The sequence below is a fragment of the Emydura macquarii genome, unplaced genomic scaffold (genome assembly GCF_026122565.2).
Source record: "Emydura macquarii macquarii isolate MOO-44397 ecotype Brisbane River unplaced genomic scaffold, CSIRO-AGI_Emac_v2 contig_2699, whole genome shotgun sequence".
Lineage (NCBI taxonomy): Eukaryota > Metazoa > Chordata > Testudines > Chelidae > Emydura > Emydura macquarii.
This window is the reverse complement of record NW_027132836.1, coordinates 4,124,504-4,147,724: the sequence shown is the minus strand read 5'-3', so window position 1 is coordinate 4,147,724 and position 23,221 is coordinate 4,124,504. Positions and strand designations below refer to the sequence as shown.

Below are 23,221 nucleotides of genomic sequence, written 5' to 3'. Positions count from 1 at the left end.
CCCCCAGGGCTCTGTAAGCTCTGCTGGGGCGGACGGCTTCCTTCCCTTTGCCTCCAAACCCCGCAGCTGGAATGCGGCACTGCTGCGCACCTTAGGCTTCCCCTGCTGAGCTGGGCAGCCAGCCAGCCTCACTCAGCCAGGCGATGGATCCCCCTCTGCCCTCTCCGGACAGCAATTCCTGCTCTACCGCCTCTGCTGACAGTGCCCCTCGCTGGGCAGGAGTGCACAGCATCCTCAGGGGCAGCGAGTCCTTGGATTCCCATGCCCTGGCAGGGGCACCTCCCCTGCAAACAGGAGGAGGAGAGAGGAATGCTCCTCCCAGGCCATGTGGCAGCAGGGGACCGGGCCAGGAATCCTGCATTGCCAAGTGCACTATGCCAACGCCTGTGCCACCAGTATGCTTGTGCCACTGCCCACGCGCTGGTACCATGCTAGGATGGTCCTGCTCACCGGAACGCGGGTTCTTGACCTAGCGGCGCACACGGACCCCAGCCAAGGGGCGCCAGGCCCCAAGGACTGGGGGATGGAGGCACAGACAGAGACCCTGGGCCCGGAGACACTTAGCTCTGCTCCTGCTTCTTTGTCCCTCCAGGAATGGGGGCTGCCGACTAGTGCCGACTGGGCCTGGGCCACCTCCACGAGGGCTCCAGTCACCCAACCGTCGAATGACCCGGCCAGAGGAATGATAGCTCGAACCCAGCGAGCCATCCGACAATCCGAGCGACGGCATCGACCCAAACCCTCCCGCCCTCCTGGGAGACCACCCAGCAGCACAGCCGTTATCTGCCAGGGCGAGTGTTTACCAATAACAGGAACCAGCTTGTGTTTTACTGCAAGCTTTATAAGGAGAAAAAGAAGGGCTGGGCTTCACTGGGACCCAGGCTGGCCATTTATTCTGCTGCTTAAGCCCTGGCTCAGCCAGGCTAAGCTGTCTGCTTGGATTGTTTAACAATTCCCCCACCCTGTTCCTTTCCAAATTCCCTGGAAATCCCGTTTAACACCCTCCTGCCTCCCACAGACCTGGTGCCCCTGGCACCCCACAGGCACCGGGAGGGAGAGAAGGGGGGGAACCAAGGCCTGGAGCAGGCTGTGGGCAGACACCTGGCAGAAAGGGAGAACAGTGACAGGACCAGAGGAGTGTCTGCAAGGGACCTGCCAAAGGGCACGCGTGGGCAAAGTGCCCAACTGCCCAGGCACGTGGCTCCAGTGGGGGAACCTTGTCCCACCCCCTCCCGCCCAGCACCAGTATCAAGAACTCGGGTGGGTTCACCTCCTGGCTCGCGAACGCAGTCACCTATCACGCTGCCCGCCGCGGGCCAAGGCCCTGCATGGACACGACAGCGACAGCACCACCACCAGTCCGCACAGGGCCACGCGAGGCAAAGGCCTGGAGACAGCCGGCCTCTCGCTCGGCCGTACTCACCGATCAGGGGCACCACCAGGATGAACCTCCGGCACTCTAGCAGCCTCTTCAGGCTGTTCAGGTGGTCAATGAAGCCGTTGGTGTCTGGCACCAGGAAGACGGGTCTGATCTCCAGCTCCATCTGCCGCATCTGACTCTGATCCTTCAGCACAGCCTAGAAGAGCCCGGAGCGATGAGTGAGTAGGGGCCTAGCCACAGGGAGCGCCTCCTCGGGAGCATCCACCAGGATCGGATTCTGGACACCCCGCGCGAGAGCTGAGCTGCAGAGAGCTAATGGGACGCGCGGCAGGGAGCCACATCTCATCCCCAGCCCTTCACCTCCCCGGGCATTCAGCAACGCGCCACGTGCCGCACCCCTCCCCAGGCGGTGTGGAGAGCACTTCCCAAAGCAAACATGGCCAAGCTGACTAACCGTAGTCTGTCCGCCCCAGCACTGCCTTGCGGCAGGGAGTTCCAAGGCTAACTGTGTGCTCGGCAAAGCCTTGCCCTTGATCAGTGCTAAATGTGTTGCCTTCCAGTTTCAAACCAAGCAGCCCAAACTTGGCAGTCTCGCCACCCCGCCGCCTCCCAGCAGTAATATTCACCACCAGCCTCAGAGCCCTCCCGTGCTGCGCTCTCTGCCTGGGGCCAGAATGCAGCATTCAGGGGCTGAGATTCAGCTAGCTCACAGTGCCACGCCCATCCCAGTCCTTACACACCAGAACGCTGCCTTTGCCTCCTGCCTGCAGCAGCACACTGAGCAGAGGACTCGCTGGCGTCCCGCAGGCCTGGGCTGCACAGGTTTTTGTACCTGGCGGTGGCGTGATTTCTTACCAGCACAGCTCTACTGGTACCTCCCTCGTTTGGACACGCTATACCAGTATAAAGTGCCGGCTACGGGGAGCGATTATGTCCATTCCTGCACAGGAACGGCCATGCTGCTCCAAGCACCTTTACACCCGTAGAACTGCAGCCGCACAGAGGGCTGTCTGAGCCCACTCAGAGGTAGCAGTAGCTCCCATGGGCAGGGCCCCAGCAGGGAGCGCAGGCGGACGTGGAGCCTGGGGACGGCTTTGACGCGAGACATCCTCTGGATGGCTGTGTGGGAGGAGGTCAGTGCAGCAGCCCCGTTCAGCGCTCAGAGCCGTGCAAGGGACTGCAGGGAAGTGGCTGGCACATTAATTCTGCATGCTGGGTAAAACGTGCCCCTTGGCCAGGGCAGAGAGAGCTCCCCACACGTGGGTGCAGAAGGGCTAAGTGCCACGCTGCTGCTTTCTGCGGGTGACAGGTCATGCCCCACCAGAGAGCAGGTTTCAGGGTTACAGGAGGAGGCTGTCTGAGCACACAGACCACTGCCCACGAGACCCCGTGTCTGTATGCACCGGGGTGATGCCCTGTGAGAGGCCCTGCGTGTGACCCTGTGTACACGCCAACTGTGTCTGCCCCCTTGCGTGTGGCATTTGCCTTCCCAGGTCTCAGACTATACCCGTCAGATTCCTGGCAGCTGTGTGCACCGCCTGTGCTGGTTGTCACGTCCCATTCCGATCCCCGGCCGCCCGGTGAGAGAAGGACACAGGATGCGCAGGGAGTGAAAGAGCGAGGTCGGTGGGGGCTGTGCCAAGTCCCCTCTTGCTGCTCCAGGACGCGCAGGGAGCCAGAGGGAAATTCGCCTTTGCAGAGTTCAGAGGCCGGCAGCAAGATTTATTTTTGTTTGTGTGAGTAAAAGGCTGCAGAAGGCTCTGGCCAAAGGGGCATGGGGGGGGGGGGGCGGGGCGAGGCCTGTGATTCATACCACGCTCACTGGCCTTTTGCCAAAGATGGAAGAGCGCCTGTGTGAGGAACCACATTAACCCTTCAGCTGGTACCGAGGACACAGGAGCCTGCCCCATGGGCAAGCGGAAGAGAGAGCGGGCTGGGCGTTAGGGTTCCTGTGTGCCGTGTAACTCTGGAAAATCATGTCAGCTCTCTGGGCTCAGTTTCCCCATCACTGGAATGGGGACAATAACCCCCATTCCGGAGCTGGGCTGTGTGTGACGGAGCAGAGTGGCAGCAGCCTTGGAATAACACAGCTGTGCTGCATGAGACAGAGCTTGGGGCCTGGCTCCCACTGAGCCCTTGGGGCTCCCGGCCCCTCCGGCAGAGGGGCCAGTGGGAAGGAGGTAGCTGAGGACCAGGCAACACGGCCCGGCCCGGAGCCAAGGCTTCTGCCCTAAGCTCTGCCCCAAGGGGATACTCCAGGCTGGTCTGTAGGCACGTCCCACCTCCAGCCAACCCCTTGCAACGCTCAGCCTATGTTCCCAGGGAGCACAAGGGGCTGGTAGGGGGTGGATCTTTCAGCTGCCCCTGCTGGTACAGCACAGAGATCATTCATGTCCCCAATTCCCTCCATGTCAGCACCACCGAAACCAGCTGCAGCCGCCCTGGGACACGCCAGGCAGCAGCTGTCCTGCCAGTGGTCCCCGTTATGAGTGGGAGCCAGCCAGTGGACAGCCATGGTGCAGGGCGCCACATGTCAGACCCGGTGCAGACTGAGGGGCTCCTGGGCTCACACTGCCACTGACTGCCACACCTGGGCAGAGAGGCCTACAGCCCCGGGGAGCCATGAATCCCCGAGGAGTCCCTGCAGGGCAGCGCTGAGGTGGCAGATGGGGCCGTTATCAGCACGACAGCCACTCCACTCGCCAGCCGGCCGGCTCACCGCCGCCATGCCGGCTCTCTCCGTGGCAGGGACACCCAGGCGCCACTGCCCGCTCCGGCTCTGTCTGCTCCGCAGGGGCAGGAGGTGGATTTTCCAAGGGACCGAGAACAATGCCTGTTCCTAGACGCTGCTCGAGGGTTTCCTAGTTCCAAGGTTTGTCAGCAGCGTCTTCCTCAGCAGTAAACGTGCCCCGTGCCTGGTAGAGAGCTGGGGCTGCCGCCGTGGCGGAGCCGCCGTGGCTGGGTGTGCGCCTTCCGCGCCAGCAGGCACCCGCTCCCAGGCAGGTGCGTGTCAGCGCGTGTGCTCCCGCCGCATTGTTCCTCGCTGGAAAGCGTGAATGGGATGTGGCTATATTTAGAAAGTTCCTCACGCTGCCGCCACAAAGGAGCGGCTGCATCTTAAGGGGGCGGCCGCTCTGCGTGCTCAGCAGGGACAGGAGGGAGGCTATTTCGGGAAGACATGTCATAATTGGCTGCCCAGTTAAGCTGCTTCTGTAATGCCGAGCAAAACAATAGCAGCATGCAGAGGAAGAGCCTGTTATGTTTCAGGTGGGATGTTTTCCACAGTTCAGGAAACCTGACCGCTCCCAGCGCACAGCAGTGGCACAAAGGACAGGGGAGTCGGAGCAGCATGGACCAAGGCTCGGCCAAGGGGTGGGGAGGCTGGGAACCAAGGCAGCAGCCAGCACTTCGGAAGAGAAAACATGGCTGCCTGGGACAGGCCAGCTTCCATCCATAGCGTTCCCAGTCACACCCCAGATGGGGCACCGGGCCTCTCACCCCCACTGCATCCCACCAGCTGAGGGTCCCTGCCTCTCACCTCCACGTCATTAATGTTGGGGTGACATGGGGACAAGAGGAGAAGGGAGACTTGTGTGCTGGGCGCTAGGATGTGCAGATAGAGGAAAGACTGTGCCTGGCACACTGGGAGCGGAGCAGCAGATCTCTGGCCCGTCAGATCAGTCAGTGAAGTCCATGTCTGAGAAGACTGTTTCCCTGACAGCGACAAGTGCCCATGAAAGCTCCTGGCAGAGGGCTAGATTCATGCCACCTGCCAACCACCTCTCTGAACCGGGTGCTCTTCCAGGAGAGCTGAACTCTGCTCCCCGGCCCTACGGCTGATGCACTGCATCCAGGCCCAGCTGCTTCCCTCTTCCCTGGAGCAGTTCACCCGGCCATCACTGAGCCTGTGGGAGTCCCACCTTCCCCAACAGGAGAACTGGGGGTCCCCAGGGGCCCTGACTGGAAGGATCTGGGACACGTGAATGGTCGAGGCAGTGTGTAGGAAGAAAGGAAGAGCCCCAAAAGCTGAATTTAGCCAGCTGCTCTAAGTTTAAAGAGCAGCACTTGTGCTGGCTGGGGGCAATGGGGAGGAGTGGGCAGACATGCCAGCCAGGGTGAGTGACAGGAGATGGGTGACAGGGGCCCCAGCCCAGGACTCTGCTCCTGCCAGGGAAGGCGGGCCAAGGGGACGTCAGCCCAAGGCAGAGAGGACAGGGCCTACCTCCTCAGGGGCACGGATCTTCTAAGGGAAGGAGTCTGCCCCCTCCCGGGAAACAGAACAGGAGCCATTTCTTGGAGCACATAGCGGCAAACGGGCCAGGAGCGACAGAACCGCTAAACAAAGAACGAGCTCAAGAGGGCGGGGCCATGAACTCTGGGTACCACCTGCCATTGCATGCGGTGCGCTTGGGCACCCGTGCGGGACAAAGCTGGCTGAAGGATCTGAAGCAATGGCAAATGACCAGGTATCCTACTCAGGGCACAGGCCTGCGGGCCCCACAGGGCTTGGGGCTGGCCTTCACTAGCCATGACGTGGGAGATGGGGAGCACAGCAGAGGGGACACCGAGAGCAGAATGGGCAGCAAGTGCAAGGAGACTGAAGTGGGAAGGATGCAGCTAATCCATGTGGGTGGGGAGAGCTAATCCGACCTCAGTCAGCCCCCAGGGAGGGCGGAACCTGGGGCAGGAATGGCGGCCTGGCCTGCGGGCAGGAGTGGACAGAATGACGGAGAAGGGCTGGCAAGAGCAAAGGCAAAGGAAACTGAAGGGATTTGGGCCTGGCACCACAGGGCCGGGAGGGGACAGCCCCTCTCTCCGGGAGTGTGGAGCACCAGAACCAGTCAGGGCTGGAGGGACTGAGAGAGGGCAAAGGAAGAGAAAGGATGGCCAGTGGCCAGGGTGTTAACCTGCAAGGTGGGTTCAACTCCCTGCCCTGCCACAGATTCCCTAGGTGACCCGGGGCAAGTCCCTCAGGGCACATCTACACTGCAGTAAAAACACATGGCATCACGTCCCAGAGGCCGGGTCAGCTACCCGGCTAAACCGTAGCGCAGACGTTCGCGCTCGGGCTGGAAGCCGGGCTCTGGGACCCCCACCCTTCCCACAGGTTTCAGAGCCCAGGCTCCGGCAATTGTACAGCCCGGCAGCCCAAGCCCCGCGAGCCCGAATCAGCTGACCTGGGCCAGCCACGGCCATGCTGCTGGTCTTTTGCTGCAGCAGAGACATCTTGTGGGCCTCAGTTCCCATCTGTAACGTGGGGTAACGGCCTTGCCTGCTCTGCCTCGCCGCACCGGGATTGTGGGACAGACACTATGGTGAAGGGAGCCATCGTCGCCTTAGGAAGGCAGATGCAAAAGGGACAGGCTGGGAGACAGCCCCCCCCACAGAAGGGACCCGCCCGTTAGGACAGGCCAGGAGATAGAACTAGGAGAAATGGGAGGATGTCAAGAAGGAAATGTCGGCTGAGTAGCAGCAGAAAGTCGGGGCCGGGAGATCTCAGGCTGTGGGATTTCTCCAAGAGCAGGCCCAGAATCCCCACTGCTCAGGCCGCTGAGAGCTAGACAGGATGAAAGGCTGGTGAGGCACAATCCTGTCCTGCTCCCAGGTGCCATCTAGCACAGCCTCTCATTGCTAGCTCCGCCAGGTCCCCGACTCAGGTTGTCTAGTCAGCACCCACTGCAGCACGAGGGCTGGGCCATGCACTGACCTGCTTTGCTCTCTTCCCTGCCGACTCTGGGCTGAATTACTTCACCCAGACCCCAAGGAGCTCTCCACCACTCCTTAAAACCAGGCTCCAAGCACACCTCAGCAGCAGCTTCCAGCTGCACAGCCCCCAGTGCTGCCCGCACCCTCATGCTGACCTCCAAGCACCGGCCCCACGGCAGGTCCAGAAGGGAGGAGTGCACTGCAAAGAAAACCCATGACATTCTCCAGCAGCTCCCAGGTTTCCCCATGGAATGGGACATGGAGATCTCTGGGGCACCCAGGGAGGCTATCCACAGATGCAGAGAGCCCTGGCCTCGCTGCCCTGTGCCAGTGGGCCGGTCGGGGCTCTGCAAGCGCTGCCCTCCCTGAACACCTGCAGTGCCTGTTTGCTGTGTCTGAACAAGGCGCTGGGAAGTGGGGAATTTACCGACACCTCCCACTTAACAACCCTGGGAGGCCGGAAGGCTTCAGGTTGCTTTAATTTACAGCCCATCTCTCCAATCTCGATCTCACTTGCTGCTGCTTTCTTCCTTATAGCATTAATGTGCCCCAGATATCTGCCAGCAGCAGCGGACTGGCTAACGCAGGGCAGCCCCTCCCTCCCAGCCCAGTTCAGACTTTTGCCTGGAGAGGGATTTGTGAACAGGGGAAGCATCCAGAAAGGTTCGGGTGGGTTTGGAAAAGTGCAGTGCAGTGGTTCTGGGCCCACCGCCAATAGCCGGAGGGTACACATGTGTGTGCTCTCCCAGTAGGGCCTTCAGCGGCCCTGTTTTACAACCACCTCGGCACAGACTGCAGAGTTCACGCATATGGCCAGACAGATGTGTCTGGCTTACGTTCAAGGCTGGAAAATGAAGAATTATGGAAGTGAAGGGCCCTGGGCATTAGAGAGGGCGGAGGTGAGGGGGAAGGGGAGCCAGGGAGAATTCTCCTCTGCTAAGAAATCCTCATCTGGGCTGTGAGGGTGGAAAAGGAAGAGAGGCCGAGAGAAAGCAAAGTGGCCAATAGCCATGCATATGGGCGTGCTCTTAAAGGACCAGCATGCTCACAAGCAGGGCCCAGCTTACTTCACAAGATGCCACTGGGGAACCCAAGGAGCTCAATGGGGTTAGAGTCAGAGAACCCCTATCTGCAGCAGCATCTCCCCTGGGGGGCCCTTTAATTGACTGCGGAGACCCCACACAAGGCAGAAACGCAGCCCACAGGCAGGCAGAGCCCAGCTCCAACCCTTGACACACAGCATGAGGCCTGGCTGTGCAGATCACTGCCCGGCAGGCAGCACAGACAGCTTTGGCTTCACCTTGGCCCAGCCCCTTTCTTCTGAAGCCAGTGGAGGCTTTTCCGCTCCTGCTGATGGGAGCAGGACTGGGCCCCATGTGATCTGGGAACAGCTCAGGCCTTTGCAAGACTCCCCGCACCGCGGCTCCCTCCCACGGAACGCAGCACGGAGAAGAGCTGAATCCAACCCACCCAGTGGGGATCCAAGTGCCTCGGGTGCAAGCAGCTGTTCACCCTCTGAGCAAAGTGCTCAGCGACTCTGCCCGTGCCCTGGGGAGCCGGGTCACTCTCCAAGGCTGCCCTGGCAGGTCCTCCCCTACCTGAATCTTGTCCTGACGACGCTGCTGCTCAGCTACTTTCCTGGCCAGCGCCTGCTTCCTGGCTCTGAGTTCCCTGATGTCAAACTCTTCTCCACTGACTTCAGCCTCAGAATCATCTTCAAATGCCTCGATCCTCAAGTCATCCTCCTTCTGATGGGAAGTCCAGACAAACAAGAACAGGAGAGAATTCATTGTAGGTGAGAGTCAACAACACGGAACATGCCATCGGTGCCCCTCCCAGCAGACAATGCCCATGCTGCTCCTAGGGGAGGCTGGAGTCTATTTCTGTAAAAACTAAACAGAAAAACAAGGGAAATGAACCCCCAAACCGACCTTCAGCTAACACAAGGAAGTGAGTGACACCATAAAGGCCAGGAAATCCAGAGCTGAGCTTAGCATAAGGATGGTCTTGGGGTTAAAGCACTGGTCTGCATTCAATTCCGGGCTCTGCCAAGGACTCCCGACATGACCCTGGACATGTTACCTAAACTCTCTGGGCCTCAGCCGCCCATCTGCAAATGGGGAGAATGCAGCTGCCTTTTGCTCACCCTTCCTCTGCCTGGTCTATTTAGGCTGTAAGCTCTTTGGGGCAGAGACTGCTTCCTATCACATGTCCCTATCAATGGGCCCCAGCTGCAGCTGAGACTTCTAGGTGCTACCGTAATACAAGTAAAATATCACCATAAAGGCTGGAAACACAAACTGATCCTTCTCCACTAGAGATTCATACCTTCCAAGGCCAGATTGTCTAGTCTGACCTCCTGTGTAATGCAGGCCGGAGAGCTCACCCCAGTGGGACAAGCATCACGCCTGTGCCTTTTGCCTGAACGAAGCCGAGCGTTAGAAAGGGAAGTCCAATCTGGATTTAAAGACTCCCAGCGGTGGAGAACCCCATCATGGCCCTTGGTGAATTATCTTCACTCTTAAACATTTGCACCTCATTTCCACTCTGATTTTGTCTAGCTTCAGCTCCCAGCTATCGGGTCTTGATCAAAGAGATTCCACGAATAGAAACCAGTTCCCTGTGTAGGTCCTTTTATACCACAATCCAGTTGCCTCTTAACTGACTCTTGGATAGAATTGACTGAGCTCCCTTCCTGTCACCTACGGCGGGTTTTTCAGAGCCTGAATCATTCCCGCTCGCTGCTGAGCCCTTCCCAGTTGGCCAACGTCCTTTCTGAAGTGTGGACACCAGCACCGAGCACTATCCCAGTGATGGGCTCACCAACGCCGCACACAGGGGGACCCCTCCCTACTCCTGCTCGATATTCTCTGGCTTATACATTCACCCCCAGCCAGCCCAGCACGTGAGCTCGTGTTCAGCCGGTTTCCACCATAAGCCCCGACCAGAGTCGCCGCTTCCCAGCGCACAGCGCCCACCCAGTCAGTGAGACCTGCCTTCATGGCTCCTAGATGGAGGACCCAGCATTGGCTGCATTAAAATGCACCTTGGTCAAGGGCGCCCAGCTTCCCCGGTGATCCAGACTGCTCTCGAGAAGTGACCTGTCCCATCGCCATCTACCACTGCACCAGTCTGAGCCTCTGCTGCAAACTTTCTATCTTTCTTCCACCGCACTGACAAAGACACTGCAGGGCCTTGGCTGGAGAATTCCACATTCTACAACACTGTGCTGGACTTGGACTCTGGCCTCAGCACGGGTCCAAGGCCGGCACTACCTCAGCCTCTGGGTTTTGCAGGAGAATATCGCTAATGAGTAAGTCGACTCCTTTAAACGTCTGACTAGGTCCTGTGCACTGTGATATGCTCCTGGCAGCTGCAGCGGGCCCAGCGCAGGTGCTGGTTCAGGCCATTAAGGGTGTGAAGTTGCCTGAGGAAATTGGGTGGGAAGGGCTTGTACCGGGGGCTTCTTGCTTTGTTTCAGGAAATCCCCTTGGCAGGCCACAGCGATACTCCTGCTGTGCTGGAGCTGAGGGGGAAATGGCAGCGCCTCTGGCAGGCCGAGTTCCACAGCTACAAACCTGACCCCCCTCCCTCCTCTGCAGCGTGAGGCAGGGCTCACTTACAGGTCTCAACTGGTGCCAACGGTGGAGTCTCTGTAACCTGACGTCTTCAAATCATGATCTGAGGCCTTCGTAACTCAGCCAGAGGTCAGGGGTCTGTTGCGGGGTGGGCGGGGTTCTGTGGCCTGCGATGTGCAGGAGGGCAGACTATGGCATGATGGTCCCTGACAGCCTTAAGTCTTTGTGTGAGTCTTTGTGTTCCAGTTGCCATGGAAGTCCCTGTGCTGGCAGATAGCCGCACTGGTGTTCGGGGGTCAGTTGGGTTTGCTCAGGACTGTGCCCTGTGGGTCCTGGGCCGCCTCAGACTTTCCCATGAACCAGGACACCAGCAGAGCACCAGTGTCAGCAACAAGTCCCAGGCCGAGGGGGGAGGCTTTCAAGTCTCAACGAAGCACTGGCCTGGCGAGAGAGGCGAAGCTGGACAGAGAGCAGTAAATCTTGGGGAAGCCGCAGCCTCAGTGCAGCTCTGAGAACTGGGAGAGGCTTACAGGGAGCGCAGCCCTGCTCACACATGCACTGGGCACTTCCGTACTTAGTAAAATGACTGCTTGTGAAACCAGTGAGACCATGCCTGGCCACAGGCTGAAAAGCTCTTCCCTCCTAGTGACCTGGAGCCATGGGAAGGAGGAAGACAGAGCCCAGACTAACTTCCTTCTCTCAGGACAGCCCAGACCACAGCGAACAGGGAGCAACTGAGAGAGGGCGAGAGATGAACGCCCCAGTGCAGGGCGCAGGGCGCTGGGAGTCTGCAGGGTCGCTTTCAGGTTTGGAATAAGCTCGCCCTGGTCGGGGGTGGTCACATTGGCCTGCCTGAGGCTCAGTTCAGACCCAAATGAGGAAGCTCCTGGGTTACGTAATGAGCTCTCAGAGAGGTTCCCACAGCTAAGCCAGCCTGGGTGTCCCACTGGTTAGCCCAGAGATGCAGGAAGTGGCAGGGCGAGGGGCGCCAGTCTCTGCCCCGTGGCTCATTATGGAAGAAGGCTGGAGCTGGTACCCTGAGCCCAGGAAATCCCCGCTGAGAGCCCTGAGGGTGCCCAGTGGCAGACACTGAACTCTGGATGGGTCGCTCTCTCTCTTCCGTCTGTCTTTATCTCAGAGGGGGCTTCCTGCATGGCCTCCATGGACGGGCAGAAGGATTCAAGTCTCTGCGCGTCGCAGTGGCTTATGACCACCGCTCCTGGGGATCTCTGACTCTGTCCCTCCCCCCCGCTGGAGTCTTGTTCTGTGCCCCTGCAGGTCAGGATCTCAGCTCCCACGTGCTCAGCCAGTGCTTAGTCTGCTGCCATGCTGAGACTGCAGGGGACCTAGGGGAACTGAATGCACTCTCCTGCTGGGCGCCCAGGCTCCACCGATCCCTCCAGCCGTTGGCTCCTTTGGGGACAACTTAACTAGCTAAGTGGACTCTGAATGCAGGCCACCCACAGCCAAGATATCCAATACAGGGCTTTCCCCTAGTCTACCCCCGGCTGTGTCTTTCCAGCCCTGATGGATGAGGAGTCAGATGAAGGATGAGGATGGGCAGAGAGGGCCACTCGGCCCCCAGCTCCAAATGCCTTTGCCTTTCTCTATTGTTTCCCTGGCATTTCAAGCCGCAAGATTAAACACAAGGAAGAGTCGACCTGCGGCGTGGCTGGCAGGGCCGTTAAACACACACACGGAGCCTGGAGTGAAACAAGGGCTACAGGAACAAGCAAGGGCAGAAAAACAAGAGGAGAATTCCTTAATCACATCAGGATGTGAGAGGCAGGGGAGGGAGGGGTGCCAATGTCAGCTCTTCCTGTACGTGTGCTGCAGACTGGAGTTCAGACCTCGGCCGCACTGAGCTCCATGGCGATAAACTTGATCCTGAGTCTGAACCCTGACACCCCCTCACCCTGCCCCCCTCTGCTGGGTCTCCAGAGACGCACGGTATGAAAGCTCTTCCCCTGCAAGTATTAAACAGCAGCATCTGGAACTCATAGCAGCGAGCGAGATAGAGGCACATGGGTGGGACTGGCAGGAAGGGGCATGAGCAACGTAGACTCGAGAGACAAGGGCTGCTCCCCATTTACCACCCCCGCCCCCAGCCCATGTGAAGGCGCACACAGCTACGGGGGCTATAAATAGCGGGAGCTGCAGGGCCAGCAGCGGCTGGGCCCCACGGGGGCGACTCTTCCTTCACTGAGGCGCGCTCTTCCCGCATGGTACCTGATCTTCCAGTTGTTTTCCCTCTTGGCTTCCCATTTCCTTTCCCATGGCGTCTGGGACGGGTGCCACTGACACATATTTTCCACCCTTGAATGCCAGCAAAGGCTCTTCTTGTCCACAAAGGGCTTCCAGGAAATACTTCAGAACCGTGACCCTCTTGCAGTCCGCGGCAATAACCTACAGGGTGAGTCCGACGGGGTCGGGAGAGAAAGCAAAACAAGTCAGTGCACAGGGAAGGCTGGGAGGAGAGGTGGCCAGGCTGGCCCAGGGGAAAGGCTCGGCTCGGCTCGGCTCACAGGGCCCAGCGGCTGCAGGCAGGGCAGATGCACAAGGAGGGCCAAGTGAGCCCCAGTGAGAAGGCTCCGCAGCCCTTTGGTTCAGGACAGACGCAAACTGCCGATGCCAGCTCAGCTGGTGTCTTGCCCTCGAGCTCGTGGGGCTGAGCCAACGAGCATCGTCACCGACACCTCTCGCAGAACGGCTTGGGCCTCCCTCCCCAGCCTCCCCCTGCAGCCCCAAACCTGGTCTGGAGCTGAAGGGAAGGCAGGGGCCCCCTTCCCCCGCCCGCGAGCTGGAAGTCCTGCTCAAGGCTGAGAGGAATGATGAGGACTGTCCTGGCTGTTTCATTTCAGTTCAATCAATGGAAGCAGGAGGGTTCAAATGCTCCAAACGCAGGGGTCAGGCGGATAGATGGGGACAGCAGGGAAGGATACCGGTGCTGAGAGCCAGCAGGGTGGGGTGGGGAGGCACTGCACGAAATCCATGCGCCTCCGAGGCAGACTCCAATCCTGCCCCATCCCAGGAGCTCATCTCACAGAACAACTGGGGAGCCTGCCAGGGACGCTGGGCTCATCTAGCCAGGATGAAATTCAATAGCTTGGGTAATTATCAAGTGTATGAGACTCTCAGATGGCATTTCCAGAGCACCAGAGCCTGGAACTCTTCCCCTGGTACCCCACAGCCCCACCTGCACCAGCCCCTCTGCCGGCCCCAAGCCCCGAACCTGCGCAGATCAGAATCTCTCTCCCTGACAGCTAGCAGAGCACTGCGCCCGCGGCCTTGGCGAGCCGAACCCTCTGGTGACGTTTTCCCCGTCCACTGCAAACTGGGGCCCAAGGGCTCCGAGGCCATGATGGCCAAGCTCACAGCAAGGAGTTACCTTGCGCCCGCATTAACTCTGCCCTGCACTCTCACGCTCACTGGACTTCTCTTTGTGCCTGTGTCACATGAACTCACCGCAGTGCTTCTGCCTCCACTTGACTCCGTTTACACGGGCAGCAGAGCCCACATTCTGCTCCCAAGTCAGAAGGCCCCAGCCTGCTCCCCCCATGTCAGGACCAGAACCCGGTGGCTCATTTATGGGTCCTAGCTGACTTCCCTCCAGTAAGAGCACAGTGAAATGCGAGAACCCGAGCGCCCAGCACGCCATGGGAGGGCAGAAGGATCGGACACCAGGAAGAATGGGGGCACCCCACAAAATGGGGCAGCAACTGGGAGGCTCAACACACAGCATGGGCATGGGGAAGAGAAGCCCACCCCACACAGAGAGGCAGCAGTGCAGTGCAGCGCAGTGTGTCCCATCTGTGCAGAGTCAGGATCCATCTTGCTATGGGATACGCGGGTGCAGTGGGGAGAGCAGGAACCCAGAGCAGGGCTGAGGGAGCACGAAGGGCTGAGCGACAGTGAGTGAAGGGCTGGCAGGCGGCACGCAGAGTACCCCCCCACGCACAAGGCTGCGGCGCAGAGGAAACTCCTGCACTTCCACAATGCTGCCAGTTTCCTCTCTGTGGGCTAATTTTAACCACCTTGTTGTTACAGAGTGTGTCAGCCACCTGACCCCACGGTGACCCCTGACCCCATGCCCCAGCTACTGCATGAACTAGGATCCTTCTGTAACAAGAGCAGGGCTTTCCTCTGTGTCTGAAGCAACACAGAATTAAAGGACCCATCCGTCAGGCTGCCTCTCCTCAGAGCCAAACATATAGACATTGCTAAGTGCATCAAGCCAGCAGGAGAAAGAAACCTGCCCCTGACTCCCCTGGGCAGAGGCCTCTGTGGGTGGTGGGAGAGAGGCAACCAGAAGGGAAAATGAAAAGGACTAAGGCCCAGATCCTCAGAGATATTTAGGCACCTAACTCACACTGATTTCAGTGGGAGTTAGGTGCCTAAATACCTTTGAAGATCTGAGCTGAAATGCCTTCAGCTGAGCTACAGAATGATTCAGGGGAAGAGGGGGACCCGATAATGTGAAGCAGAGAGTGGCACAAGGGGCAGAGCCGGGGGACGGTGTCAGACGAAGAGAAGGGAACATTGGGAAAACAGCCAGGAATGTTGAAACTCGAGTGAAGAACAGACTGATCAGACACACAGACGAACACGATTTGTTGGGGAAGAGTCAACATGGCTTGTGTCAAGGGAAATCACGCCTCACCAATCTATTAGAATTCTTTGAGGGGGTCAACAAACATGTGGAGAAGGGTGATCCAGTGGCTGTAGTGTACTTGGACTGTCAGGACGCCTTTGACAAGTTCCCTCACCAAAGGCTCTTAAGCAAACTAAGCTGTCATGGGATCAGAGGGAAGGTCCTCTCCAGGATCAGTAACTGGTTAAAAGACAGGAAACAAAGGGTAGGAACAAACTGTCAGTTTTCAGAATGGAGAGAGGTAAACGGTGGCGTCCCCTCAGAGGTCTGTACAGGGACCAGTGCTGTTCAACATATTCATAAATGATCCAGAAAAAGTGGTAAACAGTGAGGTGGCAAAATTTGCAGATGAGACAAAACTACTCAAGATAGTTAAGTCCAAAGCAGACTGCGAAGAGTTACAAAGGGATCTCACCAAACTGGGTGACTGGGCAACAAAATGGCGGATAAAATTCAATGTTAATAAATGCAAAGTAATGCACATTGGAAAACCTAATCCCAGCTAGACGTATAAACTGATGGGTCTAAATTAGCTGTGACCACTCAAGGAAGAGATCTTGGAGTCGCTGTGGATAGTTCTCTGAAAACATCTGCTCAATGTGCAGCAGCAGTCAGAAAAGCTAAGAGAATGTTAGGAACCATTAAGAAAGGCATAGATAATAAGAGAAAATATCATAATGCCACTCTATAAATCCATGATACGCCCACATCTTGAATACTGCCTGCAGATCTGCTCACCCCATCTCAAACAAGATATATTGGAATTGGAAAAGGTACTGAGAAGGGCAACAAAAATGATCAGGGGTATGGAACAGCTTCCATATGAGGAGAGATTAATAAGACTGAGACTTTTCATCTTCGAAAAGAGACAACTAAGGGGATATTACAGAGGTCTATTAAATCATGACAGGTGTGAAGAAAGTGAAAAAGGAAGTATTATTTACTCCTTCACATAACACAAGAGCCAGGAGTCACCCAATGAAATTAATAGGCAGCAGGTTTAAAACGAACAAAAGGAAATCTTTCTTCACAACACATGGTCAACCTGTGGAACTCCTTGCCAGAGGATGTTGTGAAGGCCAAAGCCATAACAGGGTTCAAAACAGAACTAGATAAGTTCCTGGAGGATGAATCCATCAATGGCTGTTAGCCAGGATGGTCGGGGATGCAACCCCATGCCCTGAGTGTCACTAGCCTCTGTTTGCCAGACGTTGGGAGTGGATGATGGGATGGATCACTTGATAATTACCCTGCTCTGTCCATTCCCTCTGAAGCACCTGGATTGGCCACTGTCGGAAGACAGGACACTGGGTAGATGGACCGTTGGTCTAACCCAGTGTGACTGCTATGTTCTAGGCTGGGGATCGTCTCTCAAGGGAAGAGTGGGTACTTCACTGCTTAGAACACCCTTAAATCTAGACTCGACACAGTTGTATAAAACGTCCTGGAGGCAACACTCCGCCCTAATGAATGATTCTGTGGAGGGGCAGAGCTAGGCTGAATATAAAGGGAACTTCCTCCCATGAGAGCCAGCAGGCTGGGGAGACACTGGGGAAATGGGGGAAGCCTCTTGCTTGGGTCACTGTAAGCTAGACTGGCTAAGTCCCTGGTGCCTAGGGACCAGCCTTGCCTAGGCCCAGAGTAGATGACTTCAGTGACAGAGCTTTTCCAGCTAATATCAGCAGTTCAGTGGGGCCCAGGCTGCTGTGTGAGTGCAGCCAGGCATGCCCAGCTCCTGCAGTTCAGCACAGATGTGTGAATACTTGGGTGTGCAGTGCCTGGGTCTGCACGTGTGTGCAGGAGTAACTGTGGGTGTGCACATGGTTGGGTGAGTAGGTCCTGTGGGGGCACAAAGCACTGTGTCACCCACTGAGGAAGGACTCACAGGCCTGCGAAGGGGGCCCTGCTGGGGAGGATACTCACAGACTATGACCGAGTGGTAAGTGTAGCCACCTCTCTGGTCACTAGCAGCATGAAGCTGGAGTCTCTAGTCAGCCATTCAAGGTCTAGAACACAGGCACATGATGGCAGCAATACAGCCCCGCATCCTAGAGACAGGACTGGGGCAAGGGGCACAGTCTGGCTACGCAGCTGAGTTCAGGGCCAGCCCACTACTGAGGCAATTCCGAATGGGATTTTTGGGAGGCACCTCTGAAATCAAAGGCAATTGTGCCTGCAGCTTCTGCCTCGTTAAGGATCCCAGAGGCTTCATTCAGCAGCTACACAGAAAGGACTCAGTGCCACCCCAGCTCCTGCAATGTGGCCACTGAGACACATTCCTAGCCCCCTGCGAGATATGCTTCTCCCTAGCCAGCCTGAGCGGTGGTGAGCTCGTGTACCTGAGGGAGGAAGGGAGAAGGGGCTGGGAGGAAACAGGAGGGCACAAGATTTAACTGCAAAATACCCAACAAAGCTCGGGGGCTTCAGCCTTGAGAGTGACCAACCATGTTGCAGAAAAGGCATGTCCTCTCACCCCCCTCTGACAAAAAATCCAGCTAGGAAACAAATGATTTCCTGCCAGGCTAACAAAGGCTGTGCGTGTTTCAAGTCAGTTCATCTGCTCAGGGAGAGAAGAGCCCAGCTGACGGCCCCTGACATAATCCCCACGGTAACTTGCCTCATGAACACATTTTTCCAGGCTACATCAATAAAAGAGAAAGCAACAAATAACGTCTGCATCCCCATCTCGTGGAAAAGCAGGACGAAGAGCCCACGGCTCACAGCAGGCAGGGCTTTCCTGAAGCTCAGCTGGCAAGGCACGGCCTGTTTCAGGATGGCACCAGGGACTGTGGCCTCTCTCCGATACCCTCTGGGGCATGTTAACCCTGATTCGCGCCAGGATAGCTGGCACTGCACCGCCCTGGCTGCGTGACATGCAGCCACACCGCGTGTTGGAAACTTCCTGTTTCAGGATGGAAACGGAAGTGCCCATATCAGCAGCAGCATGCCAAGAGCGTTCCAAGCCACTGGGCTGCAGGCCCAGCGAGACTATCTGCCCCAAAAGGGCAGCTCGGGACCACCAGCTGCTCTTCAGGCAAGATCGGCTGGGAAGGAGCAGAGACGCTGGAGCTCAGGGAGCTCTCTGACACTGCAGAAAGAACCGAAAGTTGAAATGCAAAACGAAAGAGTGTCAGTGTGCTGTGAGGTGCAGCAGCAGCCCTGGCCCACGGAGAGGAGTTCACCAGCAGACAGCGCCCTTCCCCCAGACTGTGCAGTGAGGCAGCAGGAACCGAAAGCCCTGGCTACAAGCAGTCACCGAGCACGCCAGTCAGCTTGACACGCACACAGCCACTTTCAAAGGAAAACTGAAACCAAGCTTTGGTGAAGTGGTCTGGTGCCCTGATGTGTGACCTGCTCAGTTCCCTAGAGACCTGGTGCTGCAGGGATAACAGCGCCCACACCACCACAGGGGGACATGCCGCCGGGGTGTCAGAGACAAGGAGGAGCAGTAGCTGCAGGGGTCACTGGCCTTGCTTTCATTGGGGAGAGGCTGGGTTTAAAGAGGTGAGGACATTCAGCCTGTGCGAAGGCAGACATACCAAATACCCAGTAAGACACTCACAGCCCAAACCTGCTGCCTGCTAATTCACAGCTCTTACGTTAACATGCTAACCATCCGCCGAGACAGCAGGACATACACTAACATGCTAACCACCCGCTGAGACAGCAGGACATACACTAACATGCTAACCACTCACAGAGACAGCAGGACATACACTAACATGCTAACCACTCACAGAGACAGCAGGACATACACTAACATGCTAACCACCCGCTGAGACAGCAGGACATACACTAACATGCTAACCACCCGCTGAGACAGCAGGACATACACTAACATGCTAACCACCCGCCGAGACAGCAGGACATACACTAACATGCTAACCACTCGCAGACACAGCAGGACATACACTAACATGCTAACCATCCGCTGAGACAGCAGGACATACACTAACATGCTAACCACCCGCTGAGACAGCAGGACATACGCTAACATGCTAACCACTCACAGAGACAGCAGGACATACACTAACATGCTAACCACCCGCCGAGACAGCAGGACATACACTAACATGCTAACCATCCGCCGAGACAGCAGGACATACACTAACATGCTAACCATCCGCCGAGACAGCAGGACATACACTAACATGCTAACCATCCGCCGAGACAGCAGGACATACACTAACATGCTAACCATCCGCCGAGACAGCAGGACATACACTAACGTGCTAGCCACCCGCCGAGACAGCAGGACATACACTAACATGCTAACCACTCGCAGACACAGCAGGACATACACTAACATGCTAACCACCCGCCGAGACAGCAGGACATACACTAACATGCTAACCACCCGCTGAGACAGCAGGACATACACTAACGTGCTAACCATCCGCCGAGACAGCAGGACATACACTAACATGCTAACCACCCGCCAAGACAGCAGGACATACACTAACATGCTAACCACTCACAGAGACAGCAGGACATACGCTAACATGCTAACCACCCGCTGAGACAGCAGGACATACGCTAACATGCTAACCACCCGCTGAGACAGCAGGACATACGCTAACATGCTAACCACTCGCAGACACAGCAGGACATACACTAACATGCTAACCACCCGCCGAGACAGCAGGACATACACTAACATGCTAACCACTCGCAGACACAGCAGGACATACGCTAACATGCTAACCACCCACAGAGACATGCGTGTTAATCACACCAACTGCTGCCTTTTCAACGCAGGTCTGCAGGTCTCTCACTATCAGCCCAGCCGTGCTGTTTTTACAGAAGATCACAGGACAGGGCCCCAGAGCGCCGCAAGTCTAATTCCTGCTCCAACTGCTTCCCTCTGTGGCCGTTGCCTCACTTTCCCCAGGGTGGGGCGTGAAGTACATGGTACACTGTAGGGAAAGGCCCTAACAATTGCTGAGTGGTAGTAGCTATTTCGCACTGTTACTACAGGGTTCTGCTCTGAAGCACTGCTCAAAGCCATGAGCATAGGAAGCCAAGAGCCAACCAGAAGCACAAGCAGCTACAAAGACAGCACATGTGGGCAGGAAAGGGACCCCCTCCTAGGAGCTGCACATGCAGTGCTATACCTGGCGCTCAGGGGTGACATCACCAGACACTAACCAGATTCTTGCTCTGGAGTAGCCTGATGTTCCGAGCTATGGGGCTGGCTATGGGGCAGCTTCTCCGGGCAGCACTGCTTGTGCTGGACTGGGCTGCCCGGGAGTGCTGTTGACCAGGCTGCTGTACATACAGCTTTTCCTCAGCGAAGCAAATTGCTGTCACACCCACTGATGCCTTCAATCAACTTCTACAGCATGATTTTACAGAGTGTCCAACAGAGCGAATAGCCGGGACGCAGCAATGCAAAGTCTCCTTCAGCTACTCCACACCCCCGCCCTGAGGGCTGGCCTTACAAAGCCTCCATTAGCAAAGGGGGAGCTGAGCCTAGAGTGGCGGGATAGGTTTGGTCCAGTGACTGTTTCCCCCAAGTTTTTAGCTACCAGGTTATGTTGAAATCTCAAGAGCGAGCTGCACCTTGTGTCACATGCAGAGGGATCGTGGACATTTCTGTCAATGGAACATTCGAATCCAAAAGCAAGCAGGAGGCAGGGTGTCTTTGGAGAGACATCCTAAGGGAATGGGCCACTGTTCTGAGTCACACTCCTGCGTGTGAGAGGGAGACACTGAGTGTGTCCTGACAGCTGGACTCAGAAGGGGAAATGGACACAAGAAGCCTGAGTCATAGCATGGAAAGAGATCCCAGCCCCGGCCAGGAGACAGGAATGGGAGAGGGTCTGGAGTCAGAGCCAAGTTGGAGCAGGAACAGGTCCAGGCTCAGCCACACTAGGGCTGACTGGTTTGGCCATGTGGGTTTTAAAACACGGCTTGGTCAGCCAGAGTGAACTGGGCCAAACCATGTTTACACCATGTCAAGCTACTTTGGCAAATGTGGCATTAACCCGTCTAGATGGGGCCACATGGCGTGCATGAAGCATGGTTCCTGTCCACACTGTACAGTGACCTAATCAGGAGGTAGGGTTCCTGCTGAAACCTTGGCTCCGGCCATGTTTAAACATCACAAAATGACTCCCCCATCCCCATATTCCTGGGTACCCAACACTGCGGGTTCAGAGCAGCCTTTAGAAACAGTGGCTATAACAGCAGTGAGGTTATTTCTCGCTGGGAACAGGAGGGTGGAGGGTTGGAATTGCTCTTTTCTGGGTGTCATTCCTGGGGTCAGGCTCTTTCAGAAACGCGTGTCTAACACTGGAGCTACATGCAGGCCAGCCTGGGCTCAGTCTAAGCTCTTCTGGCAACCAGTTCCATAGCCAGGCAGGTCTTCACCTGTGGTGTGCACTGAGGCGACAGTTAGGAACAGTCTGGTGCTTTTGTGGCCACCAGACAAGACAAGCTGGGGCCCAAAGGACATTCCACAGCTGGGTTTAGGCAGGATTATTTTTGAAGACAAGGAAAGAAACAGTATTAGCCAAAGCCATGCTCTTGGCCAGCTCCTTGAGCAGGCTTCCTGGACACAAGTCTAATATGCCTAGAACTCCCCTGGCTGTGAGGATGAGTGAGCATAACCGTGTTTACGAACACGCCCTGCAGGTTGTGCCAACACTAGCACGTTTCTTAAATTCCCACCATTGCACTGGTGCACCTCCACTGGTCAGAGCACTAGTGTTGACAAGCCCACCAGCGTTTAACCACACAGCCAACATGGTGCAAGAAGGCCTGCATCATATCCACACTACGGCTTCCATCAGGGCTACCTCTAGTGGAGCTGTGCCTGTTGGCGAAGTCCTAACATAGAGCAAGGCTAGGAAGAACACAGAAGCAGGGAACACCCTCTCTCACTACCGCTGCTGAAGATCCCACTTGTCTGAGAAGCAGCAGCTCCTACTTAACATTTTTATCAATGACCTGGAAGAAAACATAAAATCAGCACTGATCAAGTTTGCAGATGACACAAAAATTGGGGGAGTGGTACACAATGAAGCAGGCAGGGTCACTGATTCCGAGTGATGTGGATCACATGGTAAACTGGGCGCAATCAAACTGTTTTTTTTAATATAGCTAAATGTAAATGTCTACAGCTGAGAACAAAGGACGTCGCCATGCTTACAGGATGGAGGACTCTATACCCTGGGATGCAGCGACTGTGAAAAAGATTGGATAATCAGTTGAACATGAGCTCCCCGTGTGATGCCGTGGCCAAAAGAGCTAATGCGATTCTGGGATGCGTAAACAGGGGAATCTTGAATAGGAGCAGAGAGGTTATTTTACCTCTGCATTTGGCACTGGTGCGACCACCACTGCAATACTGTGTCCAGTTCTCGGGTCGGCAATTCAGGAAGGATGATGATAGATTGGAGAGCCACAAGAATGGTTAAAGGATTAGAATACTTATAGCAGTTGTCCTCAGCCTATTTACCATGTGCAGCCCACAATGTGTTATGTGGGCCGCATCCAACACTACCGGTACGGCCCTGAGGATGTCACACGAGCCGCAGCTGTGTGCTGACTGGGCCGCAGGCTGAGAACCACTGCCTTATAGCGTCAGACTCCAGGAACTCGATCTATAGAGTTTAACAAAGAGAAGGTTCAGGAGTAACGATCACAGTCTACAAGTACCTACATGGGGAACAAATATTTCATAATGTGCTCTTCAATCAAGCAGTGAAAGGCCTATAACAAGATCCAATGGCTGGAAGCTGCAGCGAAATAATTCAGATTGGCATAAATAAAACACAAAATTTTAACTGAGAGTAACTAACCACTGGAACAATTTACCAAGGGCCAGGCGGATTCTGCAGCACTGGCCATTTTTGACTCAAGACTGGCTGCTTTTTGAAAAGCTCTGGCCTAGGGATTATT

The 23,221-nt window shown here is 56.3% G+C and overlaps 1 protein-coding gene across 5 annotated transcripts in view; it reads right to left on the bottom strand.

Annotated features, from left to right (window-relative positions):
- Positions 1-23,221, bottom strand: part of SMG6 (SMG6 nonsense mediated mRNA decay factor) — a 139,926-nt gene that overhangs the window by 6,887 nt on the left and 109,818 nt on the right. For 2 of the 5 annotated variants that reach the window (XM_067565964.1, XM_067565967.1), the window contains exons 14-16: positions 12,895-13,071; positions 8,686-8,832; positions 1,424-1,577 (exon numbers count right to left, since the gene is read on the bottom strand). In XM_067565964.1, the coding sequence (XP_067422065.1) occupies positions 1,424-1,577; positions 8,686-8,832; positions 12,895-13,071 (478 nt within the window). Of the gene's footprint in view, positions 1-1,423; positions 1,578-8,685; positions 8,836-12,894; positions 13,072-23,221 lie in introns of all 5 variants that reach the window. The other 3 variants (XM_067565963.1, XM_067565966.1, XM_067565965.1) reach the window with 2 other exon arrangements.